Source organism: Polypterus senegalus, chromosome 10 (assembly GCF_016835505.1).
Source record: "Polypterus senegalus isolate Bchr_013 chromosome 10, ASM1683550v1, whole genome shotgun sequence".
Classification (NCBI taxonomy): domain Eukaryota; kingdom Metazoa; phylum Chordata; class Cladistia; order Polypteriformes; family Polypteridae; genus Polypterus; species Polypterus senegalus.
The window spans coordinates 160,276,446-160,292,280 of record NC_053163.1 but is presented as its reverse complement, the minus strand read 5'-3'; the positions used below and the strand labels follow the sequence as shown (position 1 = coordinate 160,292,280).

General features: G+C 44.0%; 1 protein-coding gene across 7 annotated transcripts in view; it reads right to left on the bottom strand.

Annotated features, from left to right (window-relative positions):
- Positions 1-8,905: 8,905 nt before the first annotated feature.
- nfic (nuclear factor I/C) overlaps positions 8,906-15,835 on the bottom strand; it is a 468,411-nt gene continuing 461,481 nt past the window's right edge. For all 7 annotated transcript variants that reach the window (XM_039767143.1, XM_039767140.1, XM_039767145.1 and 4 more), the window contains one exon: positions 8,906-9,380. In XM_039767143.1, coding sequence (XP_039623077.1) covers positions 9,360-9,380 — 21 coding nt within the window. In that variant the 3' untranslated portion in view covers positions 8,906-9,359. The remainder of the gene's footprint in view (positions 9,381-15,835) is intronic.

The following is a 15,835-nucleotide window of genomic DNA, read 5'->3' as shown; positions in this document are numbered from 1 at the left end:
CATACACCCATCACGCTTAACAGTTCAAAACTGTCAACTATATCATCATGTCCCATCAATAAAAAATGGAAAAGGTATTAAAATTGAGAAACAATAAATAAATCTCTGTCACACTCTCTCTCTCCATCTCATTTTCGTGACAACAGTTTCTTATTTTTATTTTTTGTCTTTTTCTTTTTTTTCGTGTCCATATCCGTTGGTTCACATCAGTAGCCTACATCTACAACGCAGGAATATGCAAAACCAGAAGAGGAAGGTCAGCCTTTTCTAATTTCAACATGCCATCAAAACACCTCAGACATCTAGCCGTCTACTCTCTATAAAGGGGTGGCACTCGACCATCCAGATATCTCCCTGAATTCATTTACAGGCAGATGAGAGACGTGCCGCTCTCGCTGGGATTAGCCGACGGCCGATTGGTTGTTTTTCATGCATTTTATTGTGACAGTATTTTTTCACGCTTACTTTTTTCAGGGGACTTGAAGCCTTGGGAAAAGATCAGATTCTGAATAGGCCACCATCAAGATGTAAACGGCAGAGCAGCTGGCTCGGCAGAAATACACCGAGATGTAAGGGGGAGTAAGCGAATTTGCATTCTTCGCAAAAGAATTTGTCTAGACGCTTAGGGTCACAAGTATGTAACACAAACTGCACAAGAAAATGAGACGCGGACCAGGTTTGGGATAGACGGAGATGACTGGGTGAGTTACTATGAGAGCTTTCTTCCACAAGCAGCAGACAGAAGAAGAAGAAGAAGAAGAAGAAGAAGAAGAAGCACATCCTGGAGATTTATTGGAACAGAACGGGGTCTTTATGGGAACCCTTGGCAAGTCTGGAGCACAACGGCGACTTGATGAAGTTGGGGCCACGCTACAATGCGACACGCTTACCATGAATCTGAAATCGTCAAGTTTACGTTGTTCCAGGAACAACACATCGGCCATTCACCTTTAGCCAATCAGCTTTAATACACCCTCTGACATCACAAACCGGGGAGTGCGTGAAAAAGAATGCAAAATGTCTAGTTAGAAGAAATAAATCGATGCCAATGTTCTGTTGGCCTGGAATGGAAGTCTTAATGTCAGCAACACAAATAGAATAAATCAAACTGCATAACGAAGCAAAGAATAAAATCTGAACACTCCACTCTCATCGACCTGGTAGGTCAAAACATTAGAACACAGGAGGTCATTCAGCCCAACAAAGCTCACCTGTCCGAGGAGTACAGAAAACGGGGTGGATTTTTTTTAGATGGGATTCACCCACTGTATTGTCTGTTCCAGTTGTTGCCATCAGGTCACAGGTTTAACGTCACAAGGATAAAAAGCAACCAAAGACTCCTTCATCCTAACTGCTGTTGACCTTCTAAATAAGTTCAGTTTTAATAAAGATGTATGGACTTAAATCAGAGAATGAACATCAATCATAAGTCAAGTCAAAATGTTGGTTTAATTTTTATGTTTAAAACTTATTTAGTGTAAGCCGCCATAATTCATGGTGTTCATAATAAATGAAATGATTCACGATGAGGTAGAAATACAGAATAAACAAGAATAGTCGGGTCAAACATTTAAAATATTCAAATGTGGGCTTCAATTCAAATGTTTTTAAAAGTCTGAATATTCTGGATTGCAAGATAAATTTGTCACATGTCACCCTCTGATAGAGGTCCACTAAGGACTAGACCCCGAGTGAAGGCTCAAAAACCAAAAATAGCATCCTATTCGTAGTTACTGCGCCTAAAACGGTGCTTCTCAACCAACTTTTGGGTCATGGCTGGCGCTGGTGGGTCGTCACTTGGTATTGTGTATAGTGGTTGTGGGTCGCTGATCCGACAACAGCCACGCTCGTCCAATTGACGATTAATCTGCTCTGATGATCAGGCTCAATTCACCAATGGGGACCCCATCGATTGTGCTCGATTTATCAATGGGGACCCCCCCAACAGCAAAGACACATGTAAAATAGCGGTTCATGACATCAGGAAGGTTGAGAAACACCCGACATGCTTTATGTTTAAAATTTGTCATTTTGATCCTTCTGGGAGTTTTTCTTAGAAGGTTAGGGACTCTGGTAAAGAATCTAATATCACAAATACGATCAAATTCGTGATCAGCGACCTCGAAAGGGCATAAAATGACACCCTACGGATCACCACTTTTTGAAGTTTTGTGAAAAGGAATGACTCTGGGGGGCTGGTTGATGTGACGTACTTAACTTTGAGTCGTTCTGATCATTGCTGCTGAAGACACCTATTAGTTATCACAAGGGTGTCATTTCTGACACAACACATGATCCAAAAGTGGCCTAAAAATGACGGTTTTTCAGATCTAGAGGGCTTTGTATGACTAGACGAGCCGAATGGTGTATGATATTTGGGATTTTTTCTTGTACTGCTGGGTCAGGAGACATCGGTCAAGAAAGGCTGAAGTGAGCTTAAAGCTTTCAAAAGTAATTCTTATTAATGCAATATTTTGAATTCTATCTAAATTCTTTTTTTGTTTTAATTCATTGCAAAGAGATCACTGCGGTCAAGGACTCCTTGAAGATGTTGGAGGCTAACTTTACAGCTGATTGACTAAAGGTGGATGACAGTCCTAGGCCAACAACAGAATCCCGAGGACAGCAGATCGACCTGCGCTCACCGTGCTCAGAGGACTCGGCGATGTCAGCCACCATGCAGAGCACGCAGGACATCACCTGACACCTAATCCAACAAAGACACTGAATGGCTCTCCTCCTCAGCCAGATGTCTTATTTCCTTTCTCACGCTCTGATTGGCTGGACCGACAACCACTGTCACTGCAGTCCACCGGGCTTGAGTTTGCCCACAAACTGCCGTAAATCAATAAGAGCGAGATCAAAGTGCAGCCAACCTGCATGAATCATAACAGTCAGAGAGCGTCTCCCCATCAAGACACAAAACGGGCGGACAGAGCAACAACCACAAAAAAGGGATGGAGAAACAGCTCATTTCATGTAAAAACGGGATTCTAGTTAGTGCCTCGAAAATATTCAAAAACATTCAGAAAATGTATTTGTCGTATGTATTTCATTTCATTTTTTTTTAGATATAAATGACAACTTTTTGTTTCTTGCCAAGACATCACATGCAGCCGCACGTACTATGCAGTGATTCTAACTACAAGGAAAATAAATGACCAAAAAGCAAGGCACATAATGTGGTGTGTGTGTACACACTTATAAAAATGTGTGTGTGTGTGTGTGTGTAGAGCGAGAGAGAGAGCGAGCTCCGTGCAAATTATGAAGTGATAAAAACGGAAGTTGGGTGGGTTGGGGTCAGGGGTTCAATCAGAAGGGACTGGAAGCCAGTAGGCAGAGTCGTTTCCTGGCATAAGCGAACTGGGCGAAAAAAGACATTAGTGCACTTCACCCAAAAACGGGCTTAGCGCCACAAAAAAAAAAAAAATAATAAAAAAAAAGGGCTAGAAACAACCCTGGCCAGTGAGGAGTACGCGGTCAGAAAAACAGGCATTGGTAACGGATTACAAAATACCGCCGTGTGCAGCTGTAGGGAGCCACCGGATATCACTGTACTGTCGTCGTAAAAGCACCATGCATTAGTTATTTAATTCATTTATCTGAGCACCTTTAAAATGAGATTTTCTTAACTAAATACTGATTGTTTGCAGCAGTCCTCCTATTTATTTGCAAAGCACTAACCTGCGGATACAAAAAACAAAAAATGAACCGAGATGCTCAGGCCATAGCAGTTCATCAGCAGTATATTGCTTTTGATATGTGTCAGTTTTTCTTCTGGTAGCGCAGACAGCAAGAATATAGGCGTCACCACTAGTACGATTCTATTGATTTATTAATTTACGTATCATAGATGAAAGTGTCCAGTTCAGACTTGTTAAAAAAGTGTATAAAAGATACAGTCGACTCAGTCAGCGGGAGAAGAACCGCGCTCTCCCCACCACTGAGGTGTTTTTTTATTATATATGTATATATCTATATATAGTCTCGTTCACTTCAAGTAGCGCATATATATATATATATATATATATATATATATATATATATACACACACACACATACATACATACATACATACATACTGTATTTAGGCCTTTATGTACACCACGGGAGATCCAAGTAAGTTCACCTGTTGGTATCTCACAAGCAGAAAGACTACATGCAGGAGCCTGTTACGCCATTCAGTGCCACAGCCTGGAATCGTTTTTTTGTTTCTGATGGCTTTTCGGTGATCACGTGGAGCGAAGGCAGGGGACGTCGGAGAAGCCGTAACAGCTGCATGCAGTTTTGCACTTTCAGTAGCCTACTGGTTGAGAGATAAAAGAGTGCGATGGTCTGGTCGGCTTGCTTTGTGACCAGTATGCATATATCATTCATCTCTTTCAGTTTCCTTTTACTTGATCCTTAAAAAAAATCTCGATTTAAGAAACAAAAAAAAATAAAATAAAAATAAAAATAGCAAGCTTAAAAATAAAACATTGTATTTATAGGCACTTTTCATGGCTAATGGTAGGGTTTGGTAAAACTGTCTAAAGCCCTGACAAAGTAGTTCTTTCATTTATTTATACATTTTTTTCTATACTTGAAAAACGCTATACAATATACACAAACGGGGACGTTTAACTAGTGTTCAGTCACTAACTAGGAAGGGCAAATCACTGCCCCCTGCTGCTTACTCGAATGTACAGCAATTAATGCCTCCGCCTGCAGCCCCCATTACGAAATCTGCCAGCGTGCAGAAAGCAGCAAAAACCAAACAAATTGCTTAAAAAACAAAACGTCTTTACATTGAATTTCTATTCTGGATTTTACATCACGCTGATAATGTGCCACCAAAATTTTTCTTACAAAAGCTTCCATAAAGGAAAGTGAAACGGGATTGGGGGTGAGAGAGGTGGATTATGGGACGGGAAGGTGCACATGCGTCCGCTAAGGCATCTAGATCTTCACCGATTTTATTTATGGCTATGGGAGCGTTTCGACTAAAGAAGAACGCTATTGCGTAAAGAAAGTAGCCTCCATAATTACAGTCCTGGGGTTTGGGACTCTGTTGATGATGACGAGTGTTTTCGTTTGATTGCACACACCTCGGTGACCTCAATGTAATTTATTATAATTATTATTTAAAAAAACAAAACACGCACACTGAGGTTTACACTACGATGAGATTGTTAGCACTCCGAGTCTGAGGTGCTCTCGTGGTTAAATAATAATTTGCATCGTGGACGGGTGTAAGAGGAATGTTCTCGAAATGGCCACAGAGGAGTGCAGTGCAGTGGCTGCTGTTGAATTCTCGGGTGTCTGTAGAGAATTTGTGTCCTTTGTAAAACAATTCATAAGGAGGCTGGTTTGTGGAGTAAAGGAGCAGCCGAACCTGCAGGGGGCGCCATTTAAAGAGCCAAGGTGCAAGATGAGGGGTCAGTCCAGCGGCGTGAATGTCTTTACCCTCCGGATGACTCCTGTGTTTCTCATCGGCTGATTTAGTGTTTGACTGAACTTCTAAGTCATGCGTGGTGGTGGTGGTGGTCGGCTCGCCACTCTGGAACGAGTCCCTCTGTGAAGAGCACTACATCAGAAATGAATTGATCTCGTTGTTGAATTTCCCAAAAAAAACAAAACAAAACAAAACAGTTTGGGGAAAAAAATAAAAATGACAGACACAAACACAGACTTCATCTTCTGTAGTGAACACCACTTTAAGGTGCATAGTGGGTACGGTAACAAGGAGAGCTGAGGGAGTCAGTGGTGGGGACAGGACTGAGAGAGGCCAAACTGCAGGCCACGTCCACAGATGTCACCATCAACATGACTGTTAATGTCACTTGCAACACACCCACCGTCACCATTTCCAGACGTCAGTTTGTTGAGTAAAGAACAGACGTGATCAACGTGATGGAGTCAGAAACGCAATACAGACGTGAAGATGTCGGTGTGTCAGATCTGTGATGAAAAAGGTTTGAAAGTGGGCATCGTGCAAGCGGCACCTTAGGAAAGGGCAATGGGTGTGTCGCGAGTGACACTGTGGGTATTGCGGACTGCAGTACTGGCTGGACCTTGACCACTAGGGGGCCCTCCCAGCTTGTCCTTCAGGCGGCCCACTGACTCTCTACAGGCGTCAATTCCACTGATTGGCTCATTACTCTTCGGTAATAAAAAGTGGGTAGCGTAACCAAAGCCGTACAGCATATACACATAGATATGTACAGGTACAAAACACAAAAAAGGCAGTTAAAAAAAAAAAAAAAATCACCAAAATGTGGGCAAAAACGCAGCGCATTCATCAAGAGGACACCCTGCTCCCTTTAAATGCCAGTCACTAGATGAACGAAACAAAACACTACGACTAACTCGGACTAGGACTACGCCAAAAAGTGTTTTAGCTGCTAAAGAAGAAAATCTCTCTATATATAGTAGTGCAATCCTTTTCATTTTTTAAAGAACTTTGTACTAAAATACACAAAAAAAAAAAAAACTTTTCAGTTCTCTCCTCCACTTCCAATACTGCAGCAACAAAATGCAATCTTGTGCAGCAACACACGCCGAGGCCGCGCTGCTGCGACATCATGCCAAAAAAAATAAAAAATAAACCAAAGAATTATCATAATAATAATCATAATAATCAGTCAGCTAGATTAATGGTTAATCACGGTAGGAAAAACTAAAGAGCAAGTCGAAGGATGGGAAAAAAAACATTCAATAAGACCTTCATTCGCATCGCTTTTGTTCTTTTTTTTCTGGACGAGTCCCTTTATGCTTTCAGTTGGTGACACCGAGCAAATGGATGTGGCGTCACATGGGGGATCAGACGCAAAGTCATCGCCCTCCCATTTGGCACACCTACCTCCATGCCATACTGCGCACAGAAACACAACCAGACCCGTCACCTCTCCTGGGGGGCACCACGGCACAGGCAGTGGCAGACAGACCCCAAGCAGCATGGACAGCAGGGCTCTTCAGCTGCAGATTCCTGTTTTGTTTGTCATTGTTTGCCATCGCCTGAGCTGGGTTTGTTTCTTTCTTGTTGCTTTGGAGAGAAGGACGTGCAGTCAGTAAAAGTCGACTTTCAGGAGCTGAGTGATCCATCAGTGGCTTGGAAAACTTGTGTTCGTTTCCATTTTTATTCTGGTTTGTTTTGTGACTTGCTTACTGTGCCAGGTGCCATGTCAGATCAGGGAGGGTGCATTGTAATAATCCTAACATAAAGCATCATGTGATGAGCTCTATATATAAAAAAAAGAACTGAATCAGTGTAAGTCACCGTGACTTAGGGTTGTGGTAAATATCTGAAATATTCAAATGTGTCCATCTATCTATTATATAGTGCCTTTCATGTCTATCTATTAGTTATATAGTGCCTTTCACATCTATCTATTATATAGTGCCTTTCACATCTATCTATTATATAGTGCCATTCACATCTACCCATCTGTGATTTGCTCACCCTGAAACAGAGTTCTTGCTCTCTCTGCTACTGGTAAAACTGAGTTAGAAGTTCCAGCCTGAAATGGTTTCCTTGTGTATTAAAACAAAGCTCCCTGCACAACTCAAGTCGGATTTGTAGTGATGGAGTTCAGTTTAAGGCCACTCTGAGAGGCCAGCTGGAGCCACAGGCCTTGGAAGCCCCGATTTAAAGTGCAAAGCTGGCCGAGCTGCAGAAGGACAACTGACTGCAGGGCCGTGTTGAAGGTGAAATCCGACAAATGCCCCACTAGCTGGCATACACGGAGCTGACTGAATTTTACACTTTTACTGGAACTTCATTCCCAGTTCGATGAGCTCCATGTGAAATGAGACGTGGTGGGGAATGGGAGACAGTAAGTGGTTGTGTGGCGGTACTGCAGATAAATGTTGGCGGAGAGGCTGATCAAAGCAAAAGATGCCAAATATAAATAAAGAGTCCTACTTAAGCTTGACTCAGTGCCCGTTTGTGCCTCCAACCTCCAACCTGTATCGTTCACCCATCCTCAGTACCCCTGGTGCCAGAGAGTGGTGATGTGTTGCATGTTGGCTGGACTTGCCAGTAAGAACCTCATTGTATAAAAAAAGACAGCAATCTACCATATCAGCAGTCCAATCAAAGCTGCTATGAAGTTCTCGTGGCCTGGCATATTGGTGGAACTAATTATAATTAAATATAAAAAAGGCAGACCAAAAAGCAGTCCAGCCAGAGGCTATGGGGTAGCCTGTCATGGCAGCGGGGCCAAGCCCTGTTCCATTGCCCATGCGGTGGACAGACGTGGTAATCATTAGGTCATATCTGCACATCTGTGAAACATCTAGTGCTGCCCTCACTCCTCAGGATGCTTTGCTGCTTTCCTTTGGCACATCCCTGAATGTTAAATGAGTGACACTGATGATCAGCAGTCATCTGAATGAAGACTTTATTACCTCCTGTAATTGGTCAGCAAATTAATAAATAATTGATGAATGAATGAATGAATGAATTGGAGTAGAAGTCCTTAGAATCCCAAGGGGCCAATCAGAATTTTTTTTTTTAACTGCGCGGACCAATGGGCAGTGACCTGGAGTGGCCCAACTCTGCACGTCTTCCTTCTATTCAAACCAACTCTAAGGTGGAGGGAAGATTTGGAAAAGCGAACCCCAAAATGTGTGTGCCTGGCATGGTGGGCAAAGCGGGTGTCACCAAACTGTCTCACAGGCCTAGCTGACCGGGACTTGACGCGCCTCAAGGCTGACAGAAAAACGACTTAAAGCCAAAGCAGTCACTTGAGTACGTACTATGGCGGGTTGCTTTTTGAACCCCCCCCTTAAATTTGAAAAGTAACGCCGTGATTGTCTAGGAAAAATGCAATTTAAGAAATGCTGATGTTTGAGTCGAGATCGTATTGTTTTGTTTTCCCATCCCTTTGTCAAAAGCAGGAATAACAAACAGTTGTCATTTCACTCACGCGCTCTCTCTCTCTCTCTCTGTTTTACTTTAAGAAAATAAAGCCTTATTATTGTTTTGCATATATGAGCAATGCGGCACCTGACATGGTGGCCGGGGAAGAAGTGACATTGAAGTCCTTGTTTTGTGTTTTTTTTTTTTCTTTCTTCTTCTTCTTCTTCTTTCATTTCAATTTATTCTTACATAGTGCTCTTCTCATAAGACAGGCACGGTGGGCTCGTGTCGCGGGTGGTAGTGTTCCTGCAGCTTCGCTCTTTTCCTCTTCCAGTTTCACTCTTCTCCGTTTTTTTCCATCTTTTCATTAAAAGGCGGGTTGCAGCATCCTTACAAATATAAATTGTATTCCCTCTTGAAAATTTTTGTTTCTTTTTTTTTTTGTTCACGATTTCCCACAAAATTAAAAAGAAAATTGCAAATCTGTGTCCGTTCTCTAAGGGTGCTCCTTAACATTCAGTTACCCAGATACCAAGACTGAAAGACACAAAGAGAGAAAAACACAGGGTTAACATCACATTGAAAATGACTTAAAAAATAATACAATGTGTGGGTTCATTTTGAAAAAAAAACTTTTAAAGCACAATTCTCAAAACCACGCAGGAGTTACAGATATGGTGCACGTGAAAGATGCCTCACCTTCTGTCAGCAGGGCACTGGCAACCCAGCACAGCAGACCATTAAGGCACTGATGGAGAAAAGTGACAGCTCAGCGCCATACGATGAAAGGCATCGTGCCCACAATAAAGGTACACACGCTTAATCAATCTAACTCACTCTAATAAGTAGGCATTCCAACACAGGGTGCCTGTAAAAAGTGTTCACCACCTGAATCACAGAGGGTTTAACTGGGCTTTCTGGACACCGAGCGACAGAAAAAGTCAAAGTGAAAACTTTAATTACAAATATAAAACACAAAATTAATGGATCTCACGCCCTTTAATATGACAACCCTAAATCCACTGGGGCAGCCAGCTTTCTGTAAGCAGGCCTCCTTATTCTTACTGTGCATCACCACACGACATAACGTAACGTGACATCACAGCAGATTCTTAAGCCCATTTAATTTACCTCGGGGTCACAGGAGGCTGGAGCCCAAACTGGAAGCATCAACTACAACACAGAAAACAGCTGAGGACGCCCAGACACACAAAGCGGCCAATTAGTCTTATAGATGTGTCTCTGGGGACATGAGAAGAAAGTCACACAGACACGTGGAGAACATGCAAACACCAACAATCATTCAGCTGCACTACTTCATGGGCACTGGCTGCCATCACAGGTCACCGCACAGTTCTAGCTGGACTTCATTTTGATCGCCCATTTTTATAGTTAATTGTAATTAGATTATGGACATATTGAGTTTAACTTATCTACTTCATTTTTTATATTCTGTGTACTGTCCACGTGCTGGTGCCTCTAATGCTGCAGTTTCTCTTTCGATTAACAATCTATCTATTGTGCCCGACCTGGCACAGTCTGACGCAGAGGTACGTACTTAATAAACAAAGGCTTTATTGTTCCTCTTCAGCCGTGGGACGCGTCTTCCCCGTGTCACACAGCCCAACGCAGTCCCAAAGCAAAACACAACACCAAAACACTCTTTTCTCCTTTACCACCACCACTCCTCCTCAAGCTTCGTCCTCCTCCTGGTGCTTGACCACCTGGTCCTAATTGCAGTTCTGGGTGGGGCTTAAGACTCGTCCAGCCGGGCTGTTGACTCCATGCAGCTCCCCCTAGTGGCCATCCCAGCTCCCCACCAGGCTGTGGAGCCAGGTGGGAGGCTGGGAAATCACCGTCAGCCCGGGGGGCTGCCATCAAGCGTCCCGGGGGAGGTATTGCGCTGTCCATGTTTGCTCCCCTGGAAGATATGCAGCAGGGGCGTCCCGGCCGGGCATGGGACCCAGCTGTCCATCACACTATCTATCTATCTGTTATATAGTGCCTTTCACATATATCTATCTATCATAGAGTGCCTTTCACGTTTATCTATCTGTTACATAGCACCTTTTAATTGACCTATTATATAATACTTTGTATTCGTCTACCTCTATTTATTATATAGTGCCTTTCAAACCCATTTACCTAGTATACAGTGCATTTTACTTTTATATGTAACTATCCTACTGTGCCTTTAATATCTATCCATATATTTCATAATGCCTTTCAAATCTATCCAAGTACATAGAGTACCTTTCACTTCAGGTCAGGTTGGGGAGCAGGCACTGGTATATCATGTTGCGGCCCCGCCATACGATGAAAAAGCTCAGGATCCCAGTTAGCAACCCCCCAAGCAGACCCAGTCCCATTCTCTTCTGCAGCCAGGTGTTACATGGCGTCCCCCTTGGCCTGGTCCAGCTGCTCGGGTCCTTAACAGTGACGATCCTGTGAGCACTTGGGGGAATCACACCACAAGGCCGTAGTGCTGCAACTGACGCTCCCTCACAATGCAGGTAATGTGCTTGATTTGGGACTCCATGAACAATCACTCACTTGACACAAAGTCAAACCCGCAGTGCTCAAGGATTCTCCGACGAGACACAGTACCAGAGGAGTCCAGTCTTTATCTCAGGTCACTGGATAGCGTCCATGTCTTGCAACCATATAGCAAAACAGGTAGCACCAGGACTCTTAAAGACTTGGACCTTCGTCCTTTTGCATGGATATCGGGAGCGCGACACACCCGTTTCCAGTGACCTCATGACCCCCCATGCTCTCCGAATAGGTATACTGACTTCATAGGAAGAGTCACCAGAGACATGAATGTTGCTGTCCAGGTAAGTAAACCTCTTGATGAGATCAACACTCTCTCTGCAGACAGACACACTGCTGGACCTAAGAGGTCATTGATATCCAGCAACCTTGAGGGGATCCCACCAAGTCTCAAGATGTCCCACTCAGCTCAGCTCAATCAAATGAGTCAAACGCTTTGCAAAAACTGACAAAGGTTGCAAAGAAACTCGGCTGATATTCGTGCTTGTGCTCCATGAGAACCCTCAGGATGCGGTTGATGGTAGACTTCTTAGGCATAAAAGCAGACTGCTCTGGTCACTGGCGGGTGAGCAAGTGGTCATGGATCCTATGGAGGACGACCTTAGCAAGGACCTCACCCAGCACCGAGAGCAGTGTTATCAATGTGTAGTTGCTCTAATCCAGGTGATCACCCTTCCCTTTCCAGATAAGGCTGACAAGTCCCGTTTTCCAGTCAGTTAGGATAACGCCAGTCTCCCAAATGGAAGCAAAGATGGCTTGCAATGCCAGGGGGACAGCCCGACCACCAGCCTGGAGATGTTAACCCACGGATACCAAAGATCCCTGCTGCCTTCTGTACCCTCAGCTGGTTCACCACCTGTGCCATCTCAGTGAGATTTGGTGGTTCACAGCTAATTGGAGGATCAGCCTCAAGAACTGTGGACCCCGAGATATCCAACGTCCTAGCCAGAGGATCAGCTTTGAACAACTGCTCAGAGTAGCCAGCCCAGATCTATCAACATATATATCAAATATAGTGCCTTTAATATCTGTCCAGCTGCCACTTAGATAGATAGACAGACAGACAGACAGATAAACAGTGCAGGTTGAATTTATCTATCTATCATACAGTACCATTCCCATCTACATATCTACTATATAGTGCCTTTCACATCTATGTATTATATAGTGCCTTTCACTTCTATCTATCTATCTATCTATCTATCTATTATATAGTGCCTTTCACTTCTATCTATTATATAGTGCCTTTCACTTCTATCTATCATACAGTACCTTTCCCATCTACGTATCTATTATATAGTGCCTTTCCTTTCTATGTAGTTGTCAAACAACCAATACAACGTGTCTACTACTCATAAATCAGACATTTCAAGGTTCTTTAAAATGCTTGTAAAATGAGAAACTCTGACCACAGAGTCTGAGAGGTGAAAGCTGCAGTCCAGACGTTTATGTGTCATGTCAAAGCAACACCATCTAAGCCTTCTAAGGCCACCATATGCCAGCTTATGTGCCCTGTAGCTCTTCCCTTTGGATAGCAGTGGGAATAAGTAACGCTGCAGCATCTGCTGAATGGAGAGCTTTGGCGAGGTGTTTCATGTGCAAGTTCACGGCACACGTTTTCTGTCGTTAGAAATAATCAATACTCTTGGCTATTCAGTTGCCCTCACACTTCAGCTGGAACACCAAGGACTTCTTTGTCAGAGCAGAGGTGCCACTTGGCCCCTGATCAAACAGAGATGTTATAAGACAGGAGAGTAACTGCAGAGGTCCAGGGGACCAAACCAAGCCAGCGGTGCAAAGCACAAAGAGGAGGCTGGCAGTTATGAATGTGCTTATTTAGACGGTCAAGGGCGTCAGCATTAAAGAGTCGATGTTACATAGTCACCAGCTGTTGGCAAGCAGCACAAAATAGAATGGCGCGTGGTACGAATCACATGAGTGCAACATGAGGGCCAAACAGAGCACTTTGTCATTTCTAGTGACTCGAGGCTCAGACTGCCTTCATGAAATAAATCAGAACCCGACTCTCAGGCGGCACTTGGCCGAGGTCCCCCCCTCCTCTCCCGGCGGGCACTGAGTGGCAGATGACGGTCTGCTTAGTGCGAATGAGGAGATGTGCCCTGGCACAGGCTCCAGTTTATATGGATGTAATAAAGTCAGCTCCATCTCAGCGTGCGTAAATGTTATATTTGTAAAGCGTCTCAAAGTCTGGCAGGCTTCACGCGGCATCCCCTTGAGCCGCCCACTCCGAAGTGAACGTGTCTTTACAGCTTTTGGCACGAGCCGCATGGGACAGAAGGCAAAACTGCTGCAATACAGAAAAGCTGCTAAAACAATCTGAAAGAAAGCCCAGCAGGAGCTTGGGCGCTACGCTTGATGAAATTGGCCTTAATAAGATTTTGGCGTGTCTTCCAGATCATTACAGCCTTTTAATGTTCTATAAAGGCAGAAGTGGGCCATTTTATTTCCCTTCAAGACATTCGTCATTTAGCCAAATGAAAAGCACATCTCTGTAGACACGTCACTGAAATACATGCGTCGTCTAACCTGCTAAACTCAATTTAAGGTCCCAGGGGTGGATCTTAGCCCAGCAGCACTGACCCCAGGCAGGGACCAACTGTGGACGTGACACCCGTCCATCGCAGCAGACACATAAACACACTCAGGATTTGTGTGATACACTGGTACTGAAATGGTAGAGTGCCAGCAGTAACTGGTAGGCTTGACGGACCCTGTGTTGAGCACGCTGGAGGGAGACCCCATGAGATCCACCACCAACACTCTTTGCCATTTTGGAGACTCCATGGGGGACAATTTTGATGCACTGGAAACTTGTGAACTGTGGAGTGTGTCAAGGTAGCAAGTGCAACAGGTGATGCTCGTGATCTCATTCATTCAGTCACTGCCTAAAGCTTGTGGCCATCGGTGAGGGTAGCAGTGTAGATTGACCGACAAATCGAGCGTGTTGCCTTTCAGCTCAAATCTCGTCACCATGGCGGACCAGTACACAGTCCACATGACTATGGACGCCGCTCTAGTTGGCCGCTCAATCTCGCTGTCACTCGTAAATAAGACCCTGAGCAGCTTGAGGCTGGATGAGGTGCAGCAGTGATAAACACTCACACACGATAAAACATGACACTTTAGAGTCCCAACACTCACTTACTGTGACCACCTGAGGACCGCGGGGGAATTTTTGGACGTATCACAAATCAAAGCCTCACTGATGCTAGAATCTCATTGGCCTGCTATTGTCTGTGCATGACCACAAAATAAAACGTTACCGAAAGCCAAGCCGACGTTCTTTAACCAAAAGCCCATCCTATCTTTCGAGCTGAGCTGAGGGTCCTAAGCAAAGCTCTAAACCAGAGGACAAAGCAAAGATTCTGTTAAATCAGCAAATAACACAAGAATGCACACAATAATGGAGAACAATTTTTTATGTAATCTTGGATACCAGAAATAAGAATGTCACTGCACTCCATGTGATAACCTGCATTAAGGGACTGACACGCTGCCATTCACGATGACAGAAGCAGCGTTAAATACGATAACAGCCATTAGACTCCCAGCAAACCGCACAGCAAGACCCAACGTGGAGGAGACCCTGCCACTTCCTGGCTGCCCTTATTGTCTCCCTTGGCTATTATACATCCCATTGTGAAGTATCCATAAATAAGAAACGGTTTCTTTTGTGAGAATTAGTGAGGACTGCGCTTGCCTAATTCTATTGATTACGTTGAACACGACAGGCTCTTGTGTGTCATTAATTCATCTTGGGTACTGAGAGAGGCGCGTTGGACCCACGGGAGCACCATGACAGCTGACTCGGGGTCTGTGGCGATTATGGAAGGCAAAAGCAAAGCTGAGTGGTCTTGTTGCTTCACACAAAGCTCCATTCTTATGAAGACTGAGGATACAGAGACAAACAGAGGAAGCTAAGGGCCTGCTGCATGACAGGACCCCATGGGTGAGCTGAGAAGAGAAGGGCGCAGTGTGGATGAACTTGATATCAAACCAAGTAAACGCACTACACCCTGAGCAGCTAATGAAGGAAGGAAGGGCCGCTAAAGGACATTACTGTTAAAAGGTGGACTTAATAATAAGTGATGGATATTTGTGTACGGAGTAACCAATCGGGCCACTGATCAGCCAAATGGTGTCAAGATGAAATGCAATCCAACGTGTTAATTACATCACAATGCAATGCATATGCACGGGGTGCTTTTCATTTTGGTATGTTTTTCATGTTTTTTCCAGACAAATGGTTGACTGCTTTTCAATACAGCATGTCATTTTCATGTCAGTTTAAAACGCAATATAAAATTGTACTGCATTTTAATTCATGTCCATAGATTGAGGGTCATCGCTGTGCAATGCAAACATATTGCACCACAAGTGTAATGCGTTTCAATTGTCAGGCCTGGGAGTGGCAAAGC